Source organism: Chenopodium quinoa, unplaced genomic scaffold (genome assembly GCF_001683475.1).
Source record: "Chenopodium quinoa cultivar QQ74 unplaced genomic scaffold, ASM168347v1, whole genome shotgun sequence".
In the NCBI taxonomy this organism is placed as follows: domain Eukaryota; kingdom Viridiplantae; phylum Streptophyta; class Magnoliopsida; order Caryophyllales; family Amaranthaceae; genus Chenopodium; species Chenopodium quinoa.
In genome coordinates this window covers 12,585-37,661 of record NW_018743951.1, presented here as the reverse complement: position 1 = coordinate 37,661, position 25,077 = coordinate 12,585, and the positions used below count along the sequence as shown (strand labels likewise).

At 34.8% G+C, this 25,077-nt stretch overlaps 1 protein-coding gene and 1 pseudogene across 1 annotated transcript; both read right to left on the bottom strand.

The window, feature by feature from the left end:
- Positions 1-494: 494 nt before the first annotated feature.
- On the bottom strand, positions 495-10,360 carry LOC110689080 (annotated as a pseudogene).
- Positions 10,361-13,948: 3,588 nt separating this feature from the next.
- Positions 13,949-16,851, bottom strand: LOC110689082 (D-amino-acid transaminase, chloroplastic-like). Its single transcript, XM_021865815.1, is given in 6 exon segments — positions 13,949-14,247; positions 14,589-14,790; positions 14,792-15,263; positions 15,930-16,108; positions 16,342-16,388; positions 16,611-16,851. Coding segments are annotated over 6 exon segments (1,191 nt in total). The 5' UTR covers positions 16,807-16,851; the 3' UTR covers positions 13,949-14,152.
- Positions 16,852-25,077: the final 8,226 nt, after the last annotated feature.

Sequence of the window (25,077 nt, the reverse complement as noted above, 5' to 3'; positions counted from 1 at the left end):
TTATTTTCAAAAGGTAAGGTATATTCTGACGCCCCAAAATAAGTTAATCTAAGACCGTCTCTCTCCCTAACACCCCCCGCCTCCTTGACACACACTGTTAAGATATTGAGAGGAAAGACTAATTGCTGTGGTGCCTCACTATATCGAGTCAACAAAATACTTTCACGCTTCAAGAAAATTAAAGAAAATACAATGCAAATAACAGAGAGTATAACAATACACATAAATGATCTCATTTATAAGATTAGATTACAAAATGAAATACACTACAGAAATAAATAATAATAATGTAAAAATAAAAAATAATAAACGTATTAAATAATCACCTAGTGCTTTCATTACAAGCAAAATGTGAGTAATGTGACTACAAGAATTTATTTTAAGAGAAAAAAGGAGAAGAGTTTTCCAAATCAATTCAACCTGACTATAAGGTGATGTACATCAAATTCAATGCCCACATAGAGATACGCTCAAACTTGGGGAAATAGCAAAAAAGACGTATATACTAGAATACTAGAATTTTTCAGTTGTTGAGGAAGGCAGAAAATCTCCCCGAAAAAAAAAAGGATGGAAAAAAAATGAAACAAAGTGAGTCAAGTTAGCAAAGCAAGCTAATTTTCCAAAAACATCTAGATTATAATGCAATAACAAGCCGCGATATCACACACTCCCGGTCCTACTAGGGGCGGCTTTTCCTCCTGGCTTCGATTTCGCCATATCAACCAGATCTCCAAACAGCTTATCGTCTCCCTTAGGTTTCTGCCTCATAGGAGGTAAGTAAGAAGCCATCGAATTCTGGTTGGAAGCATTCTTCAGAGAACTGTCATCTCTCATAGACAAACCGTACATTCTCTGATCAAGATATTGAGCATCAGGCTGCTGTGCATAACCATAGCCGTAAGCTGCCATTTGATTTCCATACATTTGAGCTGGATACATAGAGTTCATCTGGGGAACTGGCATTGCCTGAGGAACCATACCCATCATCTGTCCTCCTTGATAAGGCTGAGGGTACATGCCTGGCATTTGGTTCATCACAGGTTGCACATTCATTCCTGGCATATGACCACCTGCCATGTGCGGTGCGTACATTCCTACAGCTTGATCATTTCCAGGTGGTTGAGGTGCAAACGGATGCACACCACCCTGGAAATTTGGTGATTGTTGGCAGCTACCGACGAGGCTTGCATTGAAGAAGAATATTGAGGAGTGAATGGCTGGTTGGTATCAGCAGGCTGAGACTCCCATGGTGGTGGTGGCAATGACCCTCCATTCTGAGAACCTGAAAGGCCAAATGTAATGACATATCAGTGAAAGGCAACAACATCATAACTGCAAGTCTGACCTACCTCCTATATACTATTCGGACTTGGACTACAAGTGTCAACAAGGGCAATGTGTACAGATCATCTATTTATCCCAAAGTGAAAGACCAGATGCTGATTACCCGTGCCAAGTTACTTTTTGTTAAATAACTGACCAATGTGCTAGCAGTAAAATGAGTAGAAGAGTAATATAGATCTACCATAAGAAATTTCAGTCTCTATCATGGCTTACAAAAGAGCAAAAGAGAAGAGTAAATCACCATAGACAGGTGATGCAGGCTGTGGCTGCTGCTGAGCAACTTGCGGATTCCAGGAAGCTCCTGCAGGTTGTGAATATCCGGCCTGTTCATACTGAGGCAGCCCCATACCTGGAGCCATTCCATTTGCATATGGTGTTGGTTGCCCCGGTTGAAAATTATGCTGCTGTGGATGTTCTGGGCCCAAAGGATATGGCTGACCTTGTCCACCAGAAAAGGCATGCTGTGAATTTGAGGATTCTGGAGTGTTGTCCATCGAAAACATGTCGACAAGAGCTAAAGCATTATGCTCAGAAGGAATAGGACTTGAAGGCGGAGGTGCAGACACCGGAACTAGAGCCAACGAGTCCTGTGCAGTTGGAGTACTAAAATCATCACCTAAAAGATCACCACTCAGGAGGTCAATTTTGGACAATGCTTTGTCTGTTGTGGCTACAGAGCCATTTGCTTGGGAAGCTGGAGGAGTTGCACCTGAGGCAGAGCTACAAAATAATATCGATGAGAAAAAAAAAATGAGTAGAAATAAGTTATTAATAATTAAATGTAAAATGTAATTTGAATGGGTTGCTCAATACTTTTACATTTAGAGTGAATCAGTGATGCATGTGAGCTTATGGCAAAGTCACCAATACCATGGTCAACTATCCTATTAAATGTAGATATACCGGAAATAAAAATGCTCATAGCCAAACTCTTGGTTTAATTTGGATTTTGGAGCTTCTCACAAAATAAACCAAAATACTATCCACCACTTTTGGCCTAGCTTACTACCTTACTATTCCATCAACATTAATTCAATTTTTACTTTGATATCTAGCCCATATTGTTCAAAAAACATTTCCGTTAAATTCTTTCAAATTTCAAGTAATGATCTCAACAAGAATTAAATGATACTTCCTCAGTTCTTTTTTTATTGCACAATAAGAGTTGGGCACAAGATTTTGGTAGTGGAAAAAGGATGAGAGAGAAAGGTAAAAATACAAGATTGCCCATGTAATGGTATACATAAACTAAAAAATCAAGTGTTGAAAAGTAAGAGTATATTTGGTATTTGTAGTGTGAACACAAATATTTCTTTTCCTAAAATAGAAATGGTGCAATATTTGTGATCTTCCTTAAAAAGCAAGTGGTGCAATATTAAAAAAAACGGAGGAAGTATGAAAATTAGTATTTTTAAAATGTAGCCATTATATTTGAGAGATTAATGGTCAAAAATATCACCTGAAAAAACGCAGGTTGTTATACAAACAATATGGAGTATTCAATTTGAATCAGGTAGTAAAATCATCTATAACCCAACTACCCAATGAGCATAGAAGCACCTTAAAAAAGTTGTAAAAGCTGAATTGGAGGTCCCTAGCTCATTATTACCCTCAAAAAATTGGTTCTACCACTAGTCTATGCCAAACTAGGGGAGATGGAAGAGGTGTATCATTAACTGATTAATTATTGGAAGCGAACGATTAATTCAGTTGATCACAATTTTTGGTGCTGTATTTCATAATTCCCAAATGATGACACTCCTCAAGATAGCCCTTAAACGAGCTAAAAAGTTATAATATATATTTATTCCAACTTATCCCAAAAAAGCAATTTACATAAGATGGGCGAAATTCTAATTATTTATACTACCTCGTTCCTGAAAATTCGACTCACTTACTGTGGTAAAAATAACTTTGACCACCTTTTATGATTTATACAATCAAAAATTAAAAAATTTGATCTTATGAGATTCCCCTAATGATAAATTTTTCAAATATCAACTTTTTAAAATTTTTACTTATACATAGCCGAATTTATTAATGGTCAAAGATGTTCATTGGAGACCGTGCAATGCAAAGTGAGTCGAACTTTCAGGAACGGAGGGAGTACAAGTTATCCAGAAGTTAAGTCCTTCAATCAATAGCAGGATATGATTGGTCAAAACTAATTTTACAGTGTCTGACATACTTCAAAAATACTCTCTGTCAGTGGTCACACACTCAAAACTTGATATATGCACATGGGAATGTCAAAAAATACCAAGAACATTTCTGAAGCATCCCAGCCATTCTAACAATCTACAGCATTTAAAACTAGTATTTTACACAAGACCAAGTAGCCCAGTCTAAACCTTGTTTTTAACCCATGCTTGACAGGAATTTCCTGGCCCCTAACACCCAATATTCAATAGGTTCCCAGCTGACCTGGTCAACTTAGTCAGACAACTTTGGCCCATTGTGTTAACATTTATTGTCTAAGCCCCATCCGCTGCATACAGATAAATCACAATACCAAGCACAAGCAATGTGATGACAACAAACATAGACATGTCAGTTAATTTCTCTATACAAAGTTCGGGCCAAGCCATTTACACAAATTGTAAACACCGAGAAACATAACTACTAACTAGTTAAGCCAAACAGACAATATAATTCAGAATTATACAATCAATGCAGACGTTAAGCCTTCCACAATATTTGTTTCAGCTTTATCCTGTATCAATGCAGACGTACCTTCCATCAGTTTGTTTGCTGCTTTCTCCTGTATCAACCAAAGGAGCATCAACATCTACGAGCCCTTTACTAGATTCAGGTTTCGAGTTCTCTTGCGGTACTTTTATTCCCGAAGAAATAGCTTCATGCTTTGCAAGCACTCTCTGCAAGTCATCATTCAAAGCCAGGCCTTGGCAAAGCAGTGATTCATCCCTGAAACCAGTATGATGTTTAACTTCAGAGAACAACAATCTAACTAATCTAACTTCACATCACAAAAGTTGAACAGATTATTAGATCTTTCAGAAGTTGCAGCCAAATCCATCAGAAGAAGAAATATCAACTACACAGACACAAGTACAATCTGTAGTACAAGTTAAGAGTAACTAATAAAACCTTACTACAACCATAATCATGTACATAATCAGCCTTTTACCAGTAAGAGAGCTAAGCCAAAGGGCAAGGCAGAAACAGAGAGCAGAATAATATAAAAGTACACACTTTAGCAGTTTGGCTTGATGAACAAAGCCAAAAGCACAGCTATGGATGATAACTCTTGTTACTGCAATTTTAGTAGGGAAAAAAAGCATGTACAAATTGTTTTAAAAAAATTAACAAAACTATCATGCATAGATGCCTAAATGAGCCGATTCTATCTTGGCAATGGGTTCTCTGTTAAAAATTGTCAAAATCTAAAGCTCAAAAAAAAAAAATAAAAAAAAAAAAAAAAAGGTTAACTCACAAGGAATTCTTCAATTCAAACTTCACATGGCCATATTTAGCTGTGCTTTAACTAATAAGCATAACTAAATAAATCAAACAAATGATTCCCCCCCCCCTCCCCATACACCTAATTTCCAAGAGCAATGTCAGAGAAGTAGGCCTTACGAAGTCGAATTAACTAAATGGACAACTCTTTGCTTGTATGTTCGGCATTGTTCAACCAAATCAACGATTACCTCCTGTCTAAGGCCCTGCAAAGATCGCCAGGGGAAGAAATAAATACCATAAATTGACAAATAAAAATACCAACAGACGCAGTACTATTCAAAAAATGTCATTAGAAATTTAAAGCTGCTCAATTCCCAATACAGAGCCAAAAATTCACCTTTCTGGCTAGGAAATAGAGTAACTTAAAATAACAATGGCCTATTTTAACTAACTGTTGATAATACTTGCTATTTGTGTAGCACATACTAGTTAAAGTTTTTGACATTCAAGTGGCCTAATCACAAATGAAAACAGGCTCTCTGTTATCGCAAGAGATGTTTTCCATAAAACAGTTCCCCCCAACAAGATCCTGCCTTGGATAGTGCCCATTCTTAGAATTGATGGAAGAAAGATATCCTTTAATTCAAGATCAATGTTTGTCATGTTGATAAAGTTAATCCACTACCTCAACAATAGTTTCTTTGAACACCATTAAGTCAATCTAATTAAAGGATAACTAACATCTACCTGCTGATAAATAACAACCAGCAGTTGGCAGGAGTAGTATGACTAATACTCATGTGACTAACTAAGTTTACAAATCATGCCCTTTGATTTTATGTTACTGTTCACAGGTAGTGCAAAATTTTCTCAAAGAGGTACCTTCTATTCTAGCAAAAGACCATTTCCCTAGAAGCTTAAAGAAGTGGTGTTGACATTTACCTTTTTCAACTACAAATAAAAATTTGAATAATAAACAACATTTACCTCTTTGTTAGATGGATCAATTGCACTTAGCATTTCAGACAACACATCCATAATCCCTCGTGCATTCTGCATTTCTGACAAGCTATTCAAAAGGGAAATAATAAGTGCAAAGAACAAAGAATCCTTAGGGGGTAAATCTAATGCTATTCTTTGATAATAATATTATTAATAAAGTAAAATAGAAAAGGCTTTCCCCTTGCTCGGCAGATGAATCCGAGCTCATCAGACACTAGCATGCCAGAAAGCCTAAATTCCTCTGCCCCTCAATGAATTTGCTCAATTCCAAAATACTTTAGAGTTTTGAATTATAAATAACAGCTTTTATAAGGCATCACTTGAATAGTTTTACTACAACATCTAAGGGTTAAATAGTTGAAAACTGAGGAACAAAATAACATAATCCCACTCAAAAGGGGAGAACAAAAATAAAGAAAATAAATATTGATCATCCAAACTATGGCTAAAGGGGTTGGAAAATAAACCTTAAGGTGGGAAACTCAGTCTCTGCAGAAGCCTCTGCTGACTCTGGACGCTGCTCTGAATTGAGCACATTCGAAGGATAATTAGACAGAGGCTGTGTTTGTGGTGGTGTAAATACAGGAGCCGACCTTTCTGTTCTCTGAGGAAAAACTGCACCTGCACGCTGATACAAAAGCAGCATATAATCATACTATGATTAAAGAAAAAGCATTAATATCAGGAAAGTCCCATGAAACCACTGCATAGAAAAAAAAAAAAAAAAAAAAAAAAAAAAAAAAAAAACTGCATCATACTAATTTTAGAGCATAATACAAATTTTACCCTTCTAGAGTCAAAACAAGTGAGGCAACAGTAAAAAAAAATACCAATAACTCCTGGTAAGCAGCATAATACTGCGGGTATCGTGCTCTGGGTCCACCAAAAGCTTCTTGCCAAGTATCTATAAGAATCAATATCTTCTCCTTGACATGAAAATCAGGCTACAACAAAAATAAAAAGTAACATGAGCCAGAACCTCAAAAACTGAAAAGTCAATATAGCAACAGTCATCTGCTCTTTTTACAAACATAACAAAATTCCCAGACCTTCTTTTTAGTAATTTTCACCATCTCGTGAGGTAGATCTTTCTCTGCTACATGCATATGTACGATATCCCCGCAGTTCTTTACAATTGTCTCCAGCAGCTATATTTGCAGTATGCAGATAAAATAACCAATTTAGTTCACTGCAACATATGAAGAAGACAAGCTATAAACAGACAACAAGCCTTTTTGCAAACTAAGAAGATATACTAAAATAAGACTATCTTTGTCCATTGATCTGTTGGTCAATCAGTTTGCAAACACAATAGACCAACATGACTAATTAAGATTTAAAGAAATAAGCAAGCACAAGCCAACAAAAATAATCAAGCAATCATAGCTCATTTCTGCTCCCATGTCAACTAAATGACAATATAATATATTAATCATAAATAAACTATGAGACGTAAATAAGAATACTGTTAGAACAAAAGGTTAAAAAAAAATATAAAACAAAACCCATATTTATCCTTCCAAAGGTGGTGTGAGAGAAAGTACACGACCTTACCCAAGGATAGACAACAATTGGGAAGAATAAGCATGAAAGTTACAACTGCTCAAAAAAATGAAGAATTACAGTTAATATTTCTGTAAGAGGCTCACCGTTAGAGCTAGAAGCTGAACCTTCGAGTTCCTGCTCCCAATACGCCTCTTTATGCCCTTCACAACATCCTTAGCTTGCCTGGATAGACAAAAGAAGCAACACTTAACCAATAAAATCCATTTGCATAAAAAATGATGTACAGACAACAACAGCAGACTTCAGACCTAGCTATTAGCAACAAAACTCATATAGGACACTGGCCTTAGTGTCAAAAGCTATGCTTAAGGTAACAAGTGTTGGAGAAAATTCCACAGGGGCACCTGACAAAGTGATGTCCTTCTAGCTAATTACATGAATCACATTACATTGCCTAATGTTCTTCTTAATTCCTTGGTTCCTTTCTAATAATAACTGTACTCCACCGTTCTTATTTGTTTTACTCACTTTCCATTTATTGCTTCTTTTTGCTCTACTCACATAGCTTTACTCTAATTTAAGCATGCCCCTTTAATCCTTTATCATTTTAGCCCTCTTATCCCATAACAATCACACCTTTCCACACACCCCCTCTTACTTAATTCACCTTTCCACACACTCCACCACTTTTCTATACCCTCTCTCTTAGCTTACTCTACTAATTTTACACCCACTCACCTTTTTCAAATTTTTCTAAAAATTATGTATTTACAGAAGGTGGGTAGAACATAAAAGAATAAAGACTATATAATATGGGAATATGATGAGTTACTTTGAAAATTGTATACATTCTATAACTAATATTCATTATCTACAATCAATCATAAAATATTTTGTTAAATTAAATGCCAATTTTTTTTTTTTTAATAGAAATGCTAAAGTGCACCTTATCCTTTAACCCCTTCAATAGAAGCTAATAGAAAGACAACAATAAATACAACTTTTGAAACCAGTTGCAGCTTCAAAGATGTGAAATCATGAATAAACACACAAAAGAGAAGGTATAAGGCTAAACACGCACATTATGCACATCCGAAAACATCATACTGAACGATTCCTAGAGCACCATAACATCAAACCAAGGATAACAGTAGCTCCCACAGATCTCAGTTCTACCTCCTTTATCACTTATTTCTACACCCCTTAGTATCACCTGTCCACATCTATGTGGAACATCCAAATGCCTCTTCTTAAATGATAGGTATTACAATTTAACGTACTATCAAGTACAATAATAATTCATATACTATTAAAAGTAGTGGCAGGTAAAAATATGTAGACTCTTGAAATAAAAGACACAACAAAGTATTTTCTTTTAGGTAAGTAAATATTTGAGTAGAACTGCACCGAACAAACACCAAAGTACAATAAGAGTACAAGGTGTCCTTATAAAATAACCCAAATTATCACAGCTACATATTATCCCAATTTCTTAGAATCTCCCAATAGAATAATGCGGCTCAGCCCCTACCGCTTTAGCCCTTAAAGAAGCTAACAAGGCGACTTTATCCCACAGCATATGTGACAGCCATTTCATGAAATACACGTCGACTCTGCTCTAGCCACACAGTCCACAAAATAGAATCCTCTACTTGTCAATCAAGAGTAGGTCTGCTGAAGTGCAAGTCCCATGCATACAATTAAAGACCAACACAGGTTCATTATGTATAAAAGATGAGCATTAAAGAAGTGAGTGTCGAATACAATATATTGAGTGATATCATGGCTCTCAAAAAGATGCAAAAATGCTGTTCTGACCAGAAACTGAACACCACAGGATCACTATGAAAGTATCAAGCCAGAGTCTAAATCCCACACATTTGACGACCAAATTAGTTGAGCATTCCTTGACTACCAAACTAACTGAGCATTCCTTGTATACACAGTCTTTTACACTGAAACTGACAATTCAAATCACCACTTTATGAACTTTGTACTTGGTAAGCCACAGTCTAAAATCACCATAGTATTCTGTCACGGTACCATTTAACATTTGCCTTTATTGCATCATTCCCACAAGTTTCATACTCATGAATGCGCCCCTAATCCCTTATCCATAATACATATCAAATTGTTGAAAAAGCAATATTCAACTAAATTCAGCAATAATTGCACACTTGTATCCAATTACAAAGCACCCAAGTGCCTTCTTTATCAAGATGCACAACACTCTCTTGCAAGTCCTTTCGACAGTAGAATAACGTTCAAGAATACCATTTGCCCCGTAGAATGAGCTCCGTTCTCGGCTAAAAATAGAAACACTCCATATAACAGTTCCAAAACCAATTAAAGCACACTAAAATGGCTCCTCCTTAATCCTTACCACTACATTATTCTATTTATAATAGCCGTTACACAATCAACCCTAATTAAATACAGGTTACAACCACATGAAAATCAATCAAATAATTATCCAATTCTACTATATCCACCAACTCTAATCATTTAAAATTAACCCAATTTTTCTCATGATATCAAATTTACAAATTAGCAGTTTCCCTACTAAATAAATTAACTAAAATTACAATTAACCTAGCTTTTAACATTCAAAATAACCTAATTACCAATCATAAAAACAATCAAACAGTAATCACAGCAAAATAAAAATTGAGTTACCCAGGATCCTGATTAAGCATATCACAGATCTCGATGTTCATAGCCCAATCAGGTCCGATCAACATATCGGACGTAGCTCTTTCCACCATAGAATTCACCATTTTTATCGAAATTCTTCTTCAATCTTCCAAAATTCAACTAAATTTCAATCAAATCAATCAAATTCCGGCGCCTAATTTCGCCGGTAATCAAGAATTCTCCGGCTAAATCTCCGATCGGTAAAACTGAACTTACTGGATCGAATTATGAACCCTAAAATCAAAAAAAATTGAAATCAAAAGTTCGATAATTTTCAAATTTTCTCTCTCCTCACTCTTTCTCTCTCCTCTGTTCCTCCTCTTGGAGGATTCGATAGGGAAAATTAAAAATGTGAGATTATCTCAAAAATGAAATTCATAGTTATTTCCTTTTCATATAGCACGAATAAAGGAAGGAGAAAGGATAAGATTGTGACACGTGTGAATTTGTTACGTCATTTATGCCGGTATTTCTCTTGGAGCCGTTGGATTGGAATTTTTATTTTATTTTTGTTTGTTTATTTCAGCGTTTTTGTAACTAATTTTTGGACGGCATGGCTTTTGCATTGTAATTTTTGTAGGTGATATAGAATGGGCCACCATATGAAAATCAAGAAGTCAATTTATATTGGGGGGTATGGATTTTGATTTTTTTTTTTTTCATAAATCACCCAAATTGATTCTACGTATAAGTTAAATAGGAAGTATAACATTATGAGAAGAGTTATCGGCTAACCATAGATATTGTAACAAACCTGGTTTTGTGACTTTCGTCACCTACAATTGCACGATTACACCACAAACATTGAAAACACTTCTACTCTTTTTAATATCATATCAAATACTCATCATTTAGGAGTCCTCGAAGCATGTGTCAATGTCAACGATCATTTATTTGGAAAATTATGTCATGTATAAGTTTGATGGCCTTTCAAAACAACGATTAGAAATGTATTCGAATAGGTTAATTAGTAGTTTTATAGCTACATCCATAAGTTTTTTTTGTTTGATTACATGGATACAGACATTTTTCATAAAGTTTCATAGCAAAATAGTTTAGGAAAGAAAACAATTTGATTTTGTTGTATAATAATCATGTAGTACATGAACTTGTGTACTTGTAACTATCAACCAATCACAATGCGGTTATACTTGCATACGTTAAAAGATAATTAAATTAAATTTGAATTTAAAGCATTTGCAAATGATAGAGAGTGAGAATTTGTAGCACTCAATTTATAATTAGGATAAAATCAATTTTAATCATAATGATGATTTAAGTTTAACAAAATTGGGTCGGAGTTTGGTGAACCAACTGGTCGCCCTCTAGTTGAAGTATCGGGCCCTTTTTTCGTTGCCTAGGTTACACCTTTGGAATACCCCAGAAAGGAATGTTTCTATACTTCCTTCAATCTTCACTTTACGCCACGCTGACCCCCCTTTCGTCATAAGGTGTGGAATTAGACCAAGGGTTGGTTTCTCAAGTAGGAACTAGTCCTGCTTCATATATTTGATCACTTCTTCTTTCTTTTTATCTTCCTTCAGGTTCTCTAAATTAATAGATCCATGGTCAAAGGTACCTTTATTTCCTAACTCAGGGCATAGATTCTTTGCTAGATCGTCGAGACTACCCGGAAGTCAAGTAAGGGAGTCTCGGAACCTGAATAACACACGCTTTTTGTAACATGTACTCCGTGTAATACAATGTCTTACAGTAGTCCACTATGTAATAAATTTTTCATTCTTATTGACGTTTTATGTAGTAAAAATAATCAGAAGATTCATCTTATATCAACACATGCCATTAGTAGGTATCGTACTTTTTAACCGACCATTCTACTAAAATGGACTAGATTAATGACCAACCTTGATAGTGAAAGATTAATGTCAAACAAATACAACTGATAAATCTGGTCCAAACTATGAATAATTCACTTGCAAACACCCTTATAATACCCACTATGAAAGACTATTTACGTGATCCATCAAAGTGAGAATTTCACACAAAAATACACGAATATATATATTTGGTACTTCGTATTTTTGATGCTTAATACGAAGTATACAGTTATTGACATGAAGTCACATGAAAATTAACATTTTCGAACATATACTCCATTTAAAATTGTTGTTTAACACATTGTTTTACAAGAGATCGGATCAAATAAAATAGACGGGGAAATGTATGGACTTAAATTCCAATGATTCAATTTATTCGGTTCAATATTTCAAATAATTAGCCTTAGTTAAGTAGGAAAAAGTAATCATATATAGGAAGATAAAGATTTGTCCATTGTCAGATATGCATTGACCGGCAATAATTACATTTCCTGTTACGGCTGCTAGCCATGGCTCAAAATTAAGATCATAATAATAACCTTATAGATAGGCATAATTAAGACCAATTGATTGATTTGCTTACTCGGTATGTATTAATTACTTTTTGTCACTTGTAGTAGCATGTTGGCATCAAATATTGTACAGCAGTATAGTGCATGTGCCATGGAATCAATGTTGTCTTCTATCCAGCCTAAAACATGATCTTAATTCTTAAGTATGTTGGACAGGTACGGATATTAGTTGGAACATTAGAAATCCCGAAATTTCCTCGTGAAAAAGGCTTCTTACTATTGTTGTGTTCTTACATGAGAGTCTTTTTATGAATTTCAATTCATGTTGTATTTTGTTTATTACGTGCTATTGTCGCTTTTAGGATTTAATTAGATTTCCAATCATTTTGTGTGAGTTCTTTGTATGAAGATTACTTAAACTTAAGTATTCGTTCTTTTTCAAAGCTCCATAAATAAAAATCCACTCAAAAAAAAAATTGAAAAACATTGTAAAAGTTGCATGAACTAATAATTGACAAAATATGAAAGGTTAAGAAGATTGATGTGAACAAATCTTAACTTTGGTGAAGATAGGATTACCACAAACATACCAATTTTATTTTATGGGATCCCACTATGCCACATTACTTCCCTTCTCCATAAATCTCAATTCAATCGTTTGGGTGGACTTTATATGTTTGTCCATTTGTAGCCTTTGAAAGCTCATGGAATGTCAGCATCCTATACGCAATAAGTGTCATGGAGCACTCAATATAGCATTATAGCACTTGATAATAATAAGTTCATAATTATACATTTATTATATGGTCTATTATTTAGGGGCGAAGAAGTATTATGTACGCCGTATTTGAATTGAGGAAACCGTAAACGATTTTAGCATATGTAATATCGACAATGATGAGGTCAAGGACTTGACGAGAAAGCTTCTCTTTTGGATGGAATAAAGGAGTGAAGGAAGGCCAAGCTGGGTTCAAGATAAGCTTAGTTAAAACCAAACATTGTTTATGATGCATAGATGATTAGATGCTAGATGCTTTCTCATCTCCAAAAGTAATTCTTACTACTCTTAAATACGAAGTAAACAAAGTAATATATAGAAATTAGTATTTCATTCTAGTGTACAGTTCCTTGTATAATTCTTTATTCTTGTAATAGCTTTTTCAACTGATCTTTAACAACAAAAAATTATGCTAGGGTTGATATAGGAGGAAACTGTACTATAAAGCAAAAACAACTTGTGCTCTTTGCAATTTTCCTTTAGGGAGAGGAAACATCCACAGAGAGAGTAAAATAATAATACAACCATCGCCTAATCCGCCTATTGCATCCTATTAGCCTTTAGCGGACCTTTTTTGCCTTTACCAATTGTTAATTGAACTTGGGTAGCCGTTCTTTAACCTTATCGGCCCTTCTCTTAACCTTTTTTTTTTTAAGGTGAGAAGAACAAAGGCTCTCTCTTAACGTCAACCAGAGCAGGAGACTCATTCATCACACTGAATAGCTGGATGCTCCAACACATCAGTATATCGCTGCCACTCTGCCCATAAGCACCATCTATTTTGGCCCTTTTGTTTCTTTAGGGGAGGGGACCAGGAAAAAAAAAAAAAAAAAAAGCAAAAGTATGTCCAAAATTCACATTATTATTAAGCTTTTCATGTCAATAATGTTAAATACTTTACGTAATCACAAGTGCCATACTAATATACAGAAGAGATCACAATATGATTGTAAGCAATCAGAAGAATATTCAATAATACAGAGGACAATTTACATGCTGATGGGTACTTGCTGAGATCTATTCGAGCAAAAAACAATGCATTATGCTCCTTGTGACTAATAAGGAATAGGTGTCCGAACTGTTGATGGGCCTGATTTCATGTCCTCTAGAAGGAGTTCAAGAAGTGCTCGAGCAACAGGACCTTCATTTCCTGCATTTTATCCAGCACCACAAAGGCATTAACCAATGTTTAGACATAACTTATGTTGCAAAATTCACTCCTGAAAATATAACTCATACAGCACGTGTATGAATAACATTAAGCACCATTTGATAATTTTTCGTAGTACACTGTCACACATATCTATATCCAAAATTCTTATAATTTCTGTATGATACTGAGCTGATCAACAACAACGTAGACAGGTTTTAAACACAAGTCGAATGTACTAGCCCCTAGAGAGTTACCTGGATAATTAGAGCTAACATCTCTACTTTCTCATTGTAACATTAAAACCTTAAGAGAGCATTTAAACTAAGCAAAGTTCTTACCATTACCAATGACCTGGTCATCCCACTGAACAATTGGACGCACTAGGACACCGCTTCCAAAAAGCATCATCTCCTCAGCCTTTTTTCCTTCTTCCACGGACACATCCCTCGTGCTTACTCCTCGAATGTCACCCTTCTTAACCAGCTCCTGTGAAAGCGTAAGTATTCTCTTGGCCGTACAACCACTAAGGATTTTATCAAAATCTTGGCATCATAAGCTCTTTATCAAACGTGACAAAGGCCACATTCATATTTGGACCCTCAGCAACAAATCCTTCAGAGTCCAACCATATAGATGCAAAGCAACCATTTTCTTCAGCTTCCATCTGGCATAGTGCATTCGGAAGGTAATTGACACTCTTCATCGTAGCAAACACAGGAGGCTTTATTGGAATGGAAGATGTAATTACTTTGATGCCCTTGTGATCAGATGAGGCTGAGCTATGAGTCACAATGGCGTAAAATGTTGGCTCGGCACACCCAGACGGGGAGAGATGAAAGTCACCATGTCCTGCAGAAAGCCAATACCTTAAAGAGCCATTTCTACACTTAGAAGCACTTACTGTCTGAATCAGTATGCTTCTCATGATTTCCCTATCAAACGGTAAACTGATTTTTGCCATAGATGCAGACCTCACACAACGATCAAGGTGTTGATCCAATTCATAGAGATGACTGCACATAAGAAGTAATAAATCGGGTCTGAGTCCTTTCCTATGAGTAAACTGGGATATCTAATCAACGTTGATAAGATCATTAATAGAGAAATTTTAGCTTAAGAATAAAGAATAAAACTTGTCATTTCATCAATGAATCATACATTTTCAGTAATTAAGTTTTTTCATTTTTGTAAAAAATTGTGGCATTAGATCTATCTGCAGCTTCAATTCTACAACCTCCATCAAACACAATTGTTGGCCTCAATAAGTTGACCTCAAACTAACTCATAGATGGATAGTTAACCCATCTATAAAGCACATTGTAATTGTCTATACACAATTAACTCAATGGTAAAAAATCAGTCATATACTCTACAAGGACGAATATATATATGCACAAAGTTTACACCGCACAGATAAGAATGAGTGCCGTGTCATTTGCTACCTTTTGCCCTTTCCTCCCCTTCTGCTATAAATCCCTCAATATTCAGGCCTACAAGCTTATGCATAACTCGAATCAAATCAATCCAATATGAGGAGGAATCTAGTAGCCAAACTATTATTTACACAAAGTCACAACCCCTCTTTTGCACCATCTAAATTATCTAATTAAATCAAAAATATTTCGACAAAAGCATATTAACAATGTAATGTCATCCAACAAAAAAATCATAAACAATACCCTTCCACTATAGCCGCGGTGTCAAAAATCCCATGACCTCTATGTACCATGTGATCATCCATGGGGATCACCATTGCCGCAGTGTCTGTAGTAATTCCACCAAATATACTAGAGTACATAGCCAAGAATTGCTGTTTGCCCTTATGCCTCTCTCTACTCAATCTTAACCTCTCAATTGCCTGAAATTTTCCAACATATCGAAAACTTTTATTCCAATAATAATCATAGGAGAAACAGACTTGCTTCTAGTATCATCATCGACATTGAATCAGGAGCAAAACTTAATCAATTGCTGGATCATATTGACCAAATAAAGCACTTAACTAGTAGAAATTATGATACTGTATTATTAGTCTAATTTATGATATTACCTATTAAACTAACAGTTTACATAAAATAAAATACATCATACCTCTTCACATGATAAAAGTGGAACTTTTATAATTGGGGTTGTTAAATCTGTCAAAACAAAGTTCTTTACATTAAATAATAAACAAAATTAAATTTACAATTTCGATCATCAACTGACAAGATATTAACACTGAATAGCAAGAATTTTGTACAACAAACAAGAATCAAGTTTAATTACAACTATACAAGCTAACTTAGTAAATGTGATAATTGAAGGAAATTGTATATATGCCATAAACCCAAAAAATAAAGGTAGGATTTTGGACTTACTAATTAAAGATTGAGCTTGATTTGAGAGTCTAACAACTCCAAGATGAGAGCTTGGAAGCCTAAATCTAGGTAATGGGTGGTTTATTGTAGTAGAAAACTGGAAATTATAAAGCTGGTAAAAGGAATTATTGTAAATTAGTTGATTTTGTGCGATTTGATTTGGGGAGATTCGAAGAGACGCAGCCCAAGAAGCCATGGGAGTATTGGCGGTTAGAGGAAAGTGTAAGTGTGTAATTAGGGGTGAACAATCCAAGTGCTAACACATATTACAGTAACAATCCATTAACATCATAAATTCATAATACATTATAGTCATTATTATAATTTATTAGAGGTGGTCATTAGGTGGCCGGGCCGGGTTGGACTGAAAAAATCAACCCATCCTTCAGGTCGGGTCAAACTTCAGGCCAAAATTTATGTGCCCAAACTACCTGGGTTGTGCGGGCTTTTCGGGCGGCAAAAAAACAATTAAAAAGCATAAAAACGCTTTTCCAAACCCGCCTAAAATTTTCAGAAAATGGGGTCGGGCTCGTTCCAAGCCAGAAAATTTTGCCTAAAACCCGCCCAAAATCGGGTCGGGCTCAATATGATTGGCAGCAATAACATGACAAGATTGATAACATCAGGGGCTCACAGCTAGGGATGGCAACAGATCGGATCCGTTTTTGTATTTAGGATCCATATCCGACCCGGACCCAAATCCAATGGGTCCAATACGTTTTGTCTAATTTTTTGCAATAAATGTAATGTTTGGGTCAAAAAATACATTTCAAACTTCCGTAAGGGGTTATTAAGTTCAACCTAGTTATATAGGTAATCTAAAAACACAAAGTAACCAACTTATACACTTATGTTTTGAAATAAAAATTATAAACAGTGGAAAAAGTACGATGTTACAAATGAGCAAGTGAAAAAATAACAATGATGTTTCCGATATGAACATCCAAAATCCATCTCTTAGAAGGGCTAATCTTCATCACTACTAACATCATCAACATTTTTAATAAAGAAATAAACAATTTCAATTTTTTTTTATAGGGAAATTATAAAACGGGTGAATGAATCTGGATCCGGGTCTGGGAGTTAGACCCGGATCCAGATTTGTTGTTTTCAGCAGGACCTGAATCCAACCCAAATCCGTCGGGTCCAAAATTTGAAGACTCATATCTGTGAAAAACAGATCTGGATCCACGGATTCGAGTCGTGTTCAGATCCACTGTCATCCCTACTCATAGTAGGCCAGCAGTATTACCACATGTCCAAGCAATCATCCAACAACAACATATTTTTATTTTAATTATAAGTTTATGACCTAGTGACCTACTAACCGTATAGTCATATACTCGTATACCCTGTTGTATTTTGATTTTTCATATTTTTATTGTTTTTTTTTAAATTTATATTAATAATTTAATTTTATTTAAAAATTATATAAATATTAAGATACAGTTTAATGGTTTACGATTTGGTTTAAGTTTTGAAAAACAAAACCATACCGCTAAAATGCGGTTTGGTCCGATTTGGTTACTGTCCAGACCAAAACTGTGTACAACCTATGTGTAATAGCCTAATAGGCGATTGAGTCTAGGACTTCTTGAATGTACCCTCGAAATTATTTGCCAAAGGATGTTTTAACTTCGATTTATTTTGAAGAAAAACATTTTCTAATCAAGTATACATTTTTTTTTCAGGAATTCTAATCAAGTAATCAAAACTTACATGTATTGGTTTTTTCCTACAACGTAACCTCTCTTTACTAACGACCTAACGTAACCTCCCTACCCCTTACTTTTACTATTCAATCAATATTTCAAATTCCTCTTTCTCTCTTTCTTGCTAAGAGGCCAAGTAATACTCGTATAAAAAAGAGAAGTAGGGGATATTTCTCTTTAAAGCGATTCACGAAAAAAATTAAAAGATTAATGAATTGCACATGACTGCTAAATACGGAGTATATAATATGGGCACGAAGTGTATTTATATTAATTATTTAAGTATGACCATGAAGGAAATGTCCGTCGATCAAGTGTAATTACTAATTGTAATTAAGAAAAATATATATGGAGATTAATTATAATCGGTTATTTTAGGTAATCATAATGTTTTGCTAAAAACCAACTATGATTTGTGAACTAATGCGATTAGTTTACTACTAATAATAATCCAGTCCTATGAGGTTACACATATGAGTATATGATTGAATTAAGATGCATAAATATGCCTTAAAGCCTAAGAGATGCGATTATGTAAAGAGTTGCGATAGTTTATTATAAATATGACTAAGTTGACATAAATGAAATAACACATCTTTCATTAATCACAAAACCTTCTCTCACACATAACTACCAGTAAAAGCAATAAGGAATTGTTCCTTGTTCCGTACTAGCATACGTGGAGATTCAACCATTGCTCGTGGCCAATATTAGAGGAACGACCATTGACGTTCTAAAGATCACAAATTGAAAAAAGAAGTGCCCTCTTGCTTTGTGGAAATCACGCATCGAGGGTATGATATTCTAATCTTATAATTCATATTATTATATGTATGAGATCTTATTTTAGGTGCTGAGAAATTGTTTCTTGAAATTCCGCTAAGTGCATCTAATATGTTCCTACAGTGGTATCAGTTAGCCTCTTGCGTATAATAATATGATCATAATTAATTCGATTAATTTGATGCGTATACTGTTAATTTTAATTTCATTAAGGGGAGGAAGTATTGTATTATTGAGATTAAAATTAAAAACTCCAAATTAATTAGAATGGAGATTTTGATTAATTTGTTATATTAGGCCTTTTAATCAGACTAAACCGCATCAAAGATCACCGATTAATTTTACAAAAGTTGTAAAATTAATTAACTCAAAAAAAAAAAAAATTAAAAGTAAAGGTTTGAGTGGAGCAGCCACGACTGGGTGGCAGAACCATTTAAAATGGGTCACGGTCGCGGCTCCGATTGCGATGATGGGGATATTTTTTTCTTTAATTGTTTCAAGTCCCTTTAGCAGCATGTACACCTAAGAAAATAGAAATTATCATTAGAAGAAACCGTAATTTACAACCAAAATCAAAATTTAGTAGAATCCTAAGTAATTACCTGAAGTAACTTCACATTAGGGAATTGAGGGCTGGATACAATATGCTGATATGCACATTTGATATGCCATTCATGTAATCTAAAATGAGGGCAAGACCGGCACTATCTCTCTGAAAACGTCTCGCGGAAAATTGTGTTTACGTAGGAAGTCCGTTGTTATCTCGATCTCGTGAAATTTAATCTACAAAAATGTAAAACACAAATTCTCTAAAAAGGCGGGTGTACGTTAATTTATTGTAAACGGGTTAAAGTTATATTAAAAATATTTAAAGTTACTCTTTATATTGCAAAAATTTATATTTTTCTATTAATAAATTTTATATTACAAAAAACTTATAATGTATTATATCAACTATATTAGTCTTTATAGTATGTAATCACGTATCTATAAGAAATTACACATTAAAATAAAATTCAAACCAGCGACAAATTAAAAGTTACCCTTTAAATGGTTAAAGTTACCATAATAATAGTTAAAGTTACGCTCAAACTAACCATTTTACAATAAAATTAATGTATACCCGTTGCACACAAGACTTATTAAGTGTAAAAACACTTCCTGCAAGGTGAAAATATAACGTAGTCTATTCGCATATTTTGCTTCCAAACCAATTTTAACATAAAATATGACTCGTTTAGATTTTTGCATTAGTTCTAGGAGTACTATAGCTAGTCAGCCATCTAAATGGGTGGATTTTTGCATGTCTTCTTTTTAATCCATGTATATGTGCTCTTGTGCTTCATATTTTTTTGGTTTTGCTTCCATTATAAGTGTACCATCCTGTCCTCTAATAAACTTGGTTTGGCAGCCTCACAATCCCTATATATATCTCAATGCTGTCTTTTGTCCCTTATCAACAACAAATAGCACCTCCAATATGTCCCCATGCATCTAAATATCTAATAGCCTGTGATCAACTGAATTGAGCACCGATGGAAACATCAATCTGAATAAAAAATATTAGATACTTCCCATCTCACACTGGCCATTGTTGAGGTTGTTTTATTTCAGGAATTGGAAACCACTTAAATTATTTTATTATCAGGAACTGATAACTGAAATTTATCATCTAAACTACAAGACTTTGGGGTATTTTGGTTGGGAATCACTGAACCAGCCACTTGGTCAGAAACAACATTCCGTTTCCATTATGAATTAGAATGTTTCTCCTTAGACCTTACTTGGATTGAGGGTAATATGTTAAGGGGGTAATAAAAGTCAAACTTGAAAAAACATAAGTAATTAGAGGTGGTGTTGTATGAGGCATGGTGTTTACAAATGAAATAAGGTAATTGTGTCACTAGGAAAAGAGAGAGATGGAAGAATTAAAACCCTTATAATGAGGGTAATAGTAACCTACCCTCCCCTTAGTATAACTATTACCCCTAAAATGAGGGTATTAGTTCGTCTTTCTTCACCTCATACCACACCATTACTACATAATTTTTCTTACAATCGCACCATCACTATCTTCTCCTTCCTTATTTTCACTTTCATTTTGCTTAGTTTGACTTTTATTATCTTATTAATACATCTCCCTCCATCCAAGCATGTCCTTAATGGGAATTATTAACCTTTATTGACTTAACACTGCTCGTCAACTTGATCCTTTTAGACTTTCTAATCATCAAAACATATTATTTGCAAAGGGATCCAGAGAAAAGGGAAAGAGATTTTGTAGACATGGAGCATTGTTTGTAGGCTCATAAACGCTTTAGTGTTTCTGCTCATTTCTGTAATCTGTCGTTGAATACGGTTGTTTCCATCCTTGTTCTCTACATGACTGCAATATTTTAATTTTTTTTCCCAACTACCCCTTTATATCAATCAATGTAGATGCCAGGTCATAGACTATTGTGGTAAATTTCTCTGTTTTTGGTTATTGAACTAACTTTTCGTTAGGTGGTTCTGCCACGTGGGATTACATGAGCAGTAATTGGTGCAGTTCTTTCCTATCGTTCTTCATTTGTGGATTTCATCTGTGGTGAAAAATGGCTATGACTCTTTTGAATGTGAATAAGATGACGAAGGCAGTAGAGATGCTGGAAAATTAGATTAAAAATATAACGTATTAGCTAATCATTTAGCCAATACAATGATGTTTTCGACTTGTAAACCTCAAGAATTACAATGGGAGGTTTGAAGAGTAAAAATCATCCCAGAAATCAAATATTACAAGGCAAATGTGGTTTGCATTCAAGAACTTGAATGCCTTGGCCTACAACATGATATTGATGAAGTATTCAATCAAGAAATAAAGGAAATGGGGTACATTTATGAAACAGCAGCCACACAGGAGCAAGTTTATACAAAAAATAAAGAAACTAGGCTGGGTTGTGTGACACATTTCAGTTACATGCTTCATTTCAGGTACACTTAATTTGCTACCATGCATACATAGAACAATACAGTGTCCTCCCATTGCTTATTTGAGTACAAAACCGGATGCTTAATTTTTCCACTACGCCAAACATCCTTATCTGGTCTGGTATGATCTCAAAGATGAAAAGTTGGAGCTATATGAAGGTCGCATCAATAGCGGCTACATCGGCTATGTAGGAACCCTTGTTTCTATCCCAAAGGGCCAGCGGGCTCCCAAAGCTAATTATGTTTGAAGAGGGTGAATTAAATAAACCAACGACAACAACTTGCCTACCTTGCCAAAGAAAATGGAAAAGAAGAAGTTTAAAGGAAAGGGATTATTGTCTTAGAGCAAACCTTTTTTTTTCTTTTTTGTTTGAATAATCTTAGAGCAAACTTATATTGCATCTATGTTATTAAGCTAGCTCTCAATACATCTATATTAATATACTTTATTTTGTTTTTTTTTTAAATGGAATTTCTTATTTGTAGTTAAAAATATAACTTATCTTGACGTGCTTATTATTAATAAATGCAAGTGAATTGAAAGAAGTTTTACCTTTTAATGTTTACCACTAGAAATAAAGCTCTATGTTTCACGTACTATTAGCTCTCTGAAAAATTAGGATAGCTCCCATCTTGTTTACAATTTTTTTTTTCTTCGTGTAAATCTTTGTTAATTAGTTGAAGATACATGGGAGATAGTTTAATTGGTCATGATATTCTACCATATCAATAACATAACAGTACAAGACAACAAAATATATTTGTACAAAGAGTGAAAGAGTTGTCGATTTTGGCGTGCGGATTACGTTCAAAGCGATCGGGTTAGATCTATTTTAAAGTCGAGTCATGCTAGCTAGATTACTATATTTATACAAGTCAAAATCTAAATTTCGTTTTTTTGGATCGAGCCGGGTCGGTTTTGACACTTCTAATTATACCTACGCCATTAAAAAGTTACTTCATCAACAAAATAACCAAATAAGCTCGATATACAGATTGAAGGCTTGCAAATACCTGTGCTGAAAAAATAACTAATGATGCGGATTAAGAATCTTGATTTATTTTATGTATGATTTATTTTTCTTTATTTAATTAATATTAGTAGCCATGTTATTATATCTTGTTAGTAGTCTTATGATTTACCTAGGATACTGGACACTTTATCTTTGTATAAGATATCACTAGAGTTTCTTAGGATTCAATTTTTTCCTTAAATTTGATATCCTGTCGGACATGAAAATATGATAGTTTTCATTAATAAAATCTTTGTGAATTAGTTCGAGTGAATCGAATTGATATAAAATTGTTGCTTTTCTTCTTGATTAAGTCGAAAATCATAACTTTATTGAATTTGGTTTACCCTAATTGCCATAATCCCTTTTATTTTCTTGTTCTTTAACTTTTCGTAAAAGTGTGGCTAAATCCACCGTTATCAACTACCTGTTAAGAGATTGGTCATTCTACATTATCAATTCTTAATCAAAGCAATGTACAATCAGTCAAACAAAGTCTAAATTCTACAGGTGGATTTTCTTGACATAGCCGGTTCGAGGTTTAGAAAAAACGCCCTTACATTTAGGGGTGTACACCGGTCCAAAACCGGACCGGACTTGGACCGGACCTGTTTGGACCGGGGACCTGAATTAGAGAATTTTGAGGACCGGAGACCGGACCTGAATCAACAGGTCCGGTTTCGGGTCAGACCTGAAAATTCAGGTTCGGTCCGGGTTTAGACCTGAACAGACCTGAATTTGTATTTTCCCTTTTTTTTTTCTTTATTCAAGCCAAAGTTTTGACTAAAAACTATCATCAACAACCTCCTACGAACAACCCACCACCACTAATACATACACCCCTACGCACAGCCCACCACCACAAGCTTCTTTCCTTCTACCACCTACCCCAACTCACCCCTTAACCACCTTAACCCCCTTAACCCAGACACCATAACCCCAACAACCCAGACCCATTGATACCCACCATAACCCAGAAAAACGAAAAAATTGAAAAAAAAACCCACCACCGTCAGGCATCCACCGCACCCACAACCCAGAAAAACAAAAGAAAAAGAAAAAAACCCAAATCGATTCCACACATACATCCAACATCCGAACAAAAAACAAAAAAACGAACAAAAAAATCGCAAAAAACAAATTATACATAAATTGTCAGAAAATCCGAGAAAAAAAAACAGAAATTTCGAAAAAATAGATCTACAAACTTAAATTACAAAATTTATAATTTTACATTACAATTTCATTAAAAAAGATAATTATAATCGTAAATTATGTGAAAAATAAAACTAGATCTACATACTAACCTATATTCAACTAAAACTAAAGTATAAACAAACTCTGGTGACGGCAGATGGTGGACGACGGGGCCTCGATGTTGGACGACGGTGCTCCAATCCCACGATGCTGGAGCCAGGAAGAGAGAAGAGGAGAGGAAGAGGAGTCGTTGAGAACCAGAAAGAAAGAGTGAGATTGAGAATCAGAGAGGAAGAGGGGAGATTGAGAATTAGAGAGGAAGAGGGGATACTGAGAATCAGAAAGGATAAGAGAAAAGGTGAGAGGAGAAGAGGCGTTGCTGAATAGTTGAAGTATTAGGTTTTTTAGGCTTTTATATTTTTTTTATATATATATTATATAAAAAATCCGGGTTTCAGGTCCGGACCTGAAAACCCCGGTTTTGGACCTGATCCGGACCGGAACCGGAAACCTTGAATTTCAAGGACCGGGACCGGACCTGAATCTACAGGTCCGGATCAGGTCCGGTCCCAACAGGTCCGGTTCAGGTCGGTTTTCAGGTCCGGTCCTGTTTATGTACACCCCTACTTACATTGTCAATTTTAAACACAAAACCAAATACTACGTAAGTAAATAACCAAATGTCCTATAATCTCCTACTCAAGTCATCACATCAACACCTTCTTAAATAAGCTAGACATATCGTGCATTCTACGTGGAGTAAATGATTAGATTCCAATATTTCCTATTTTT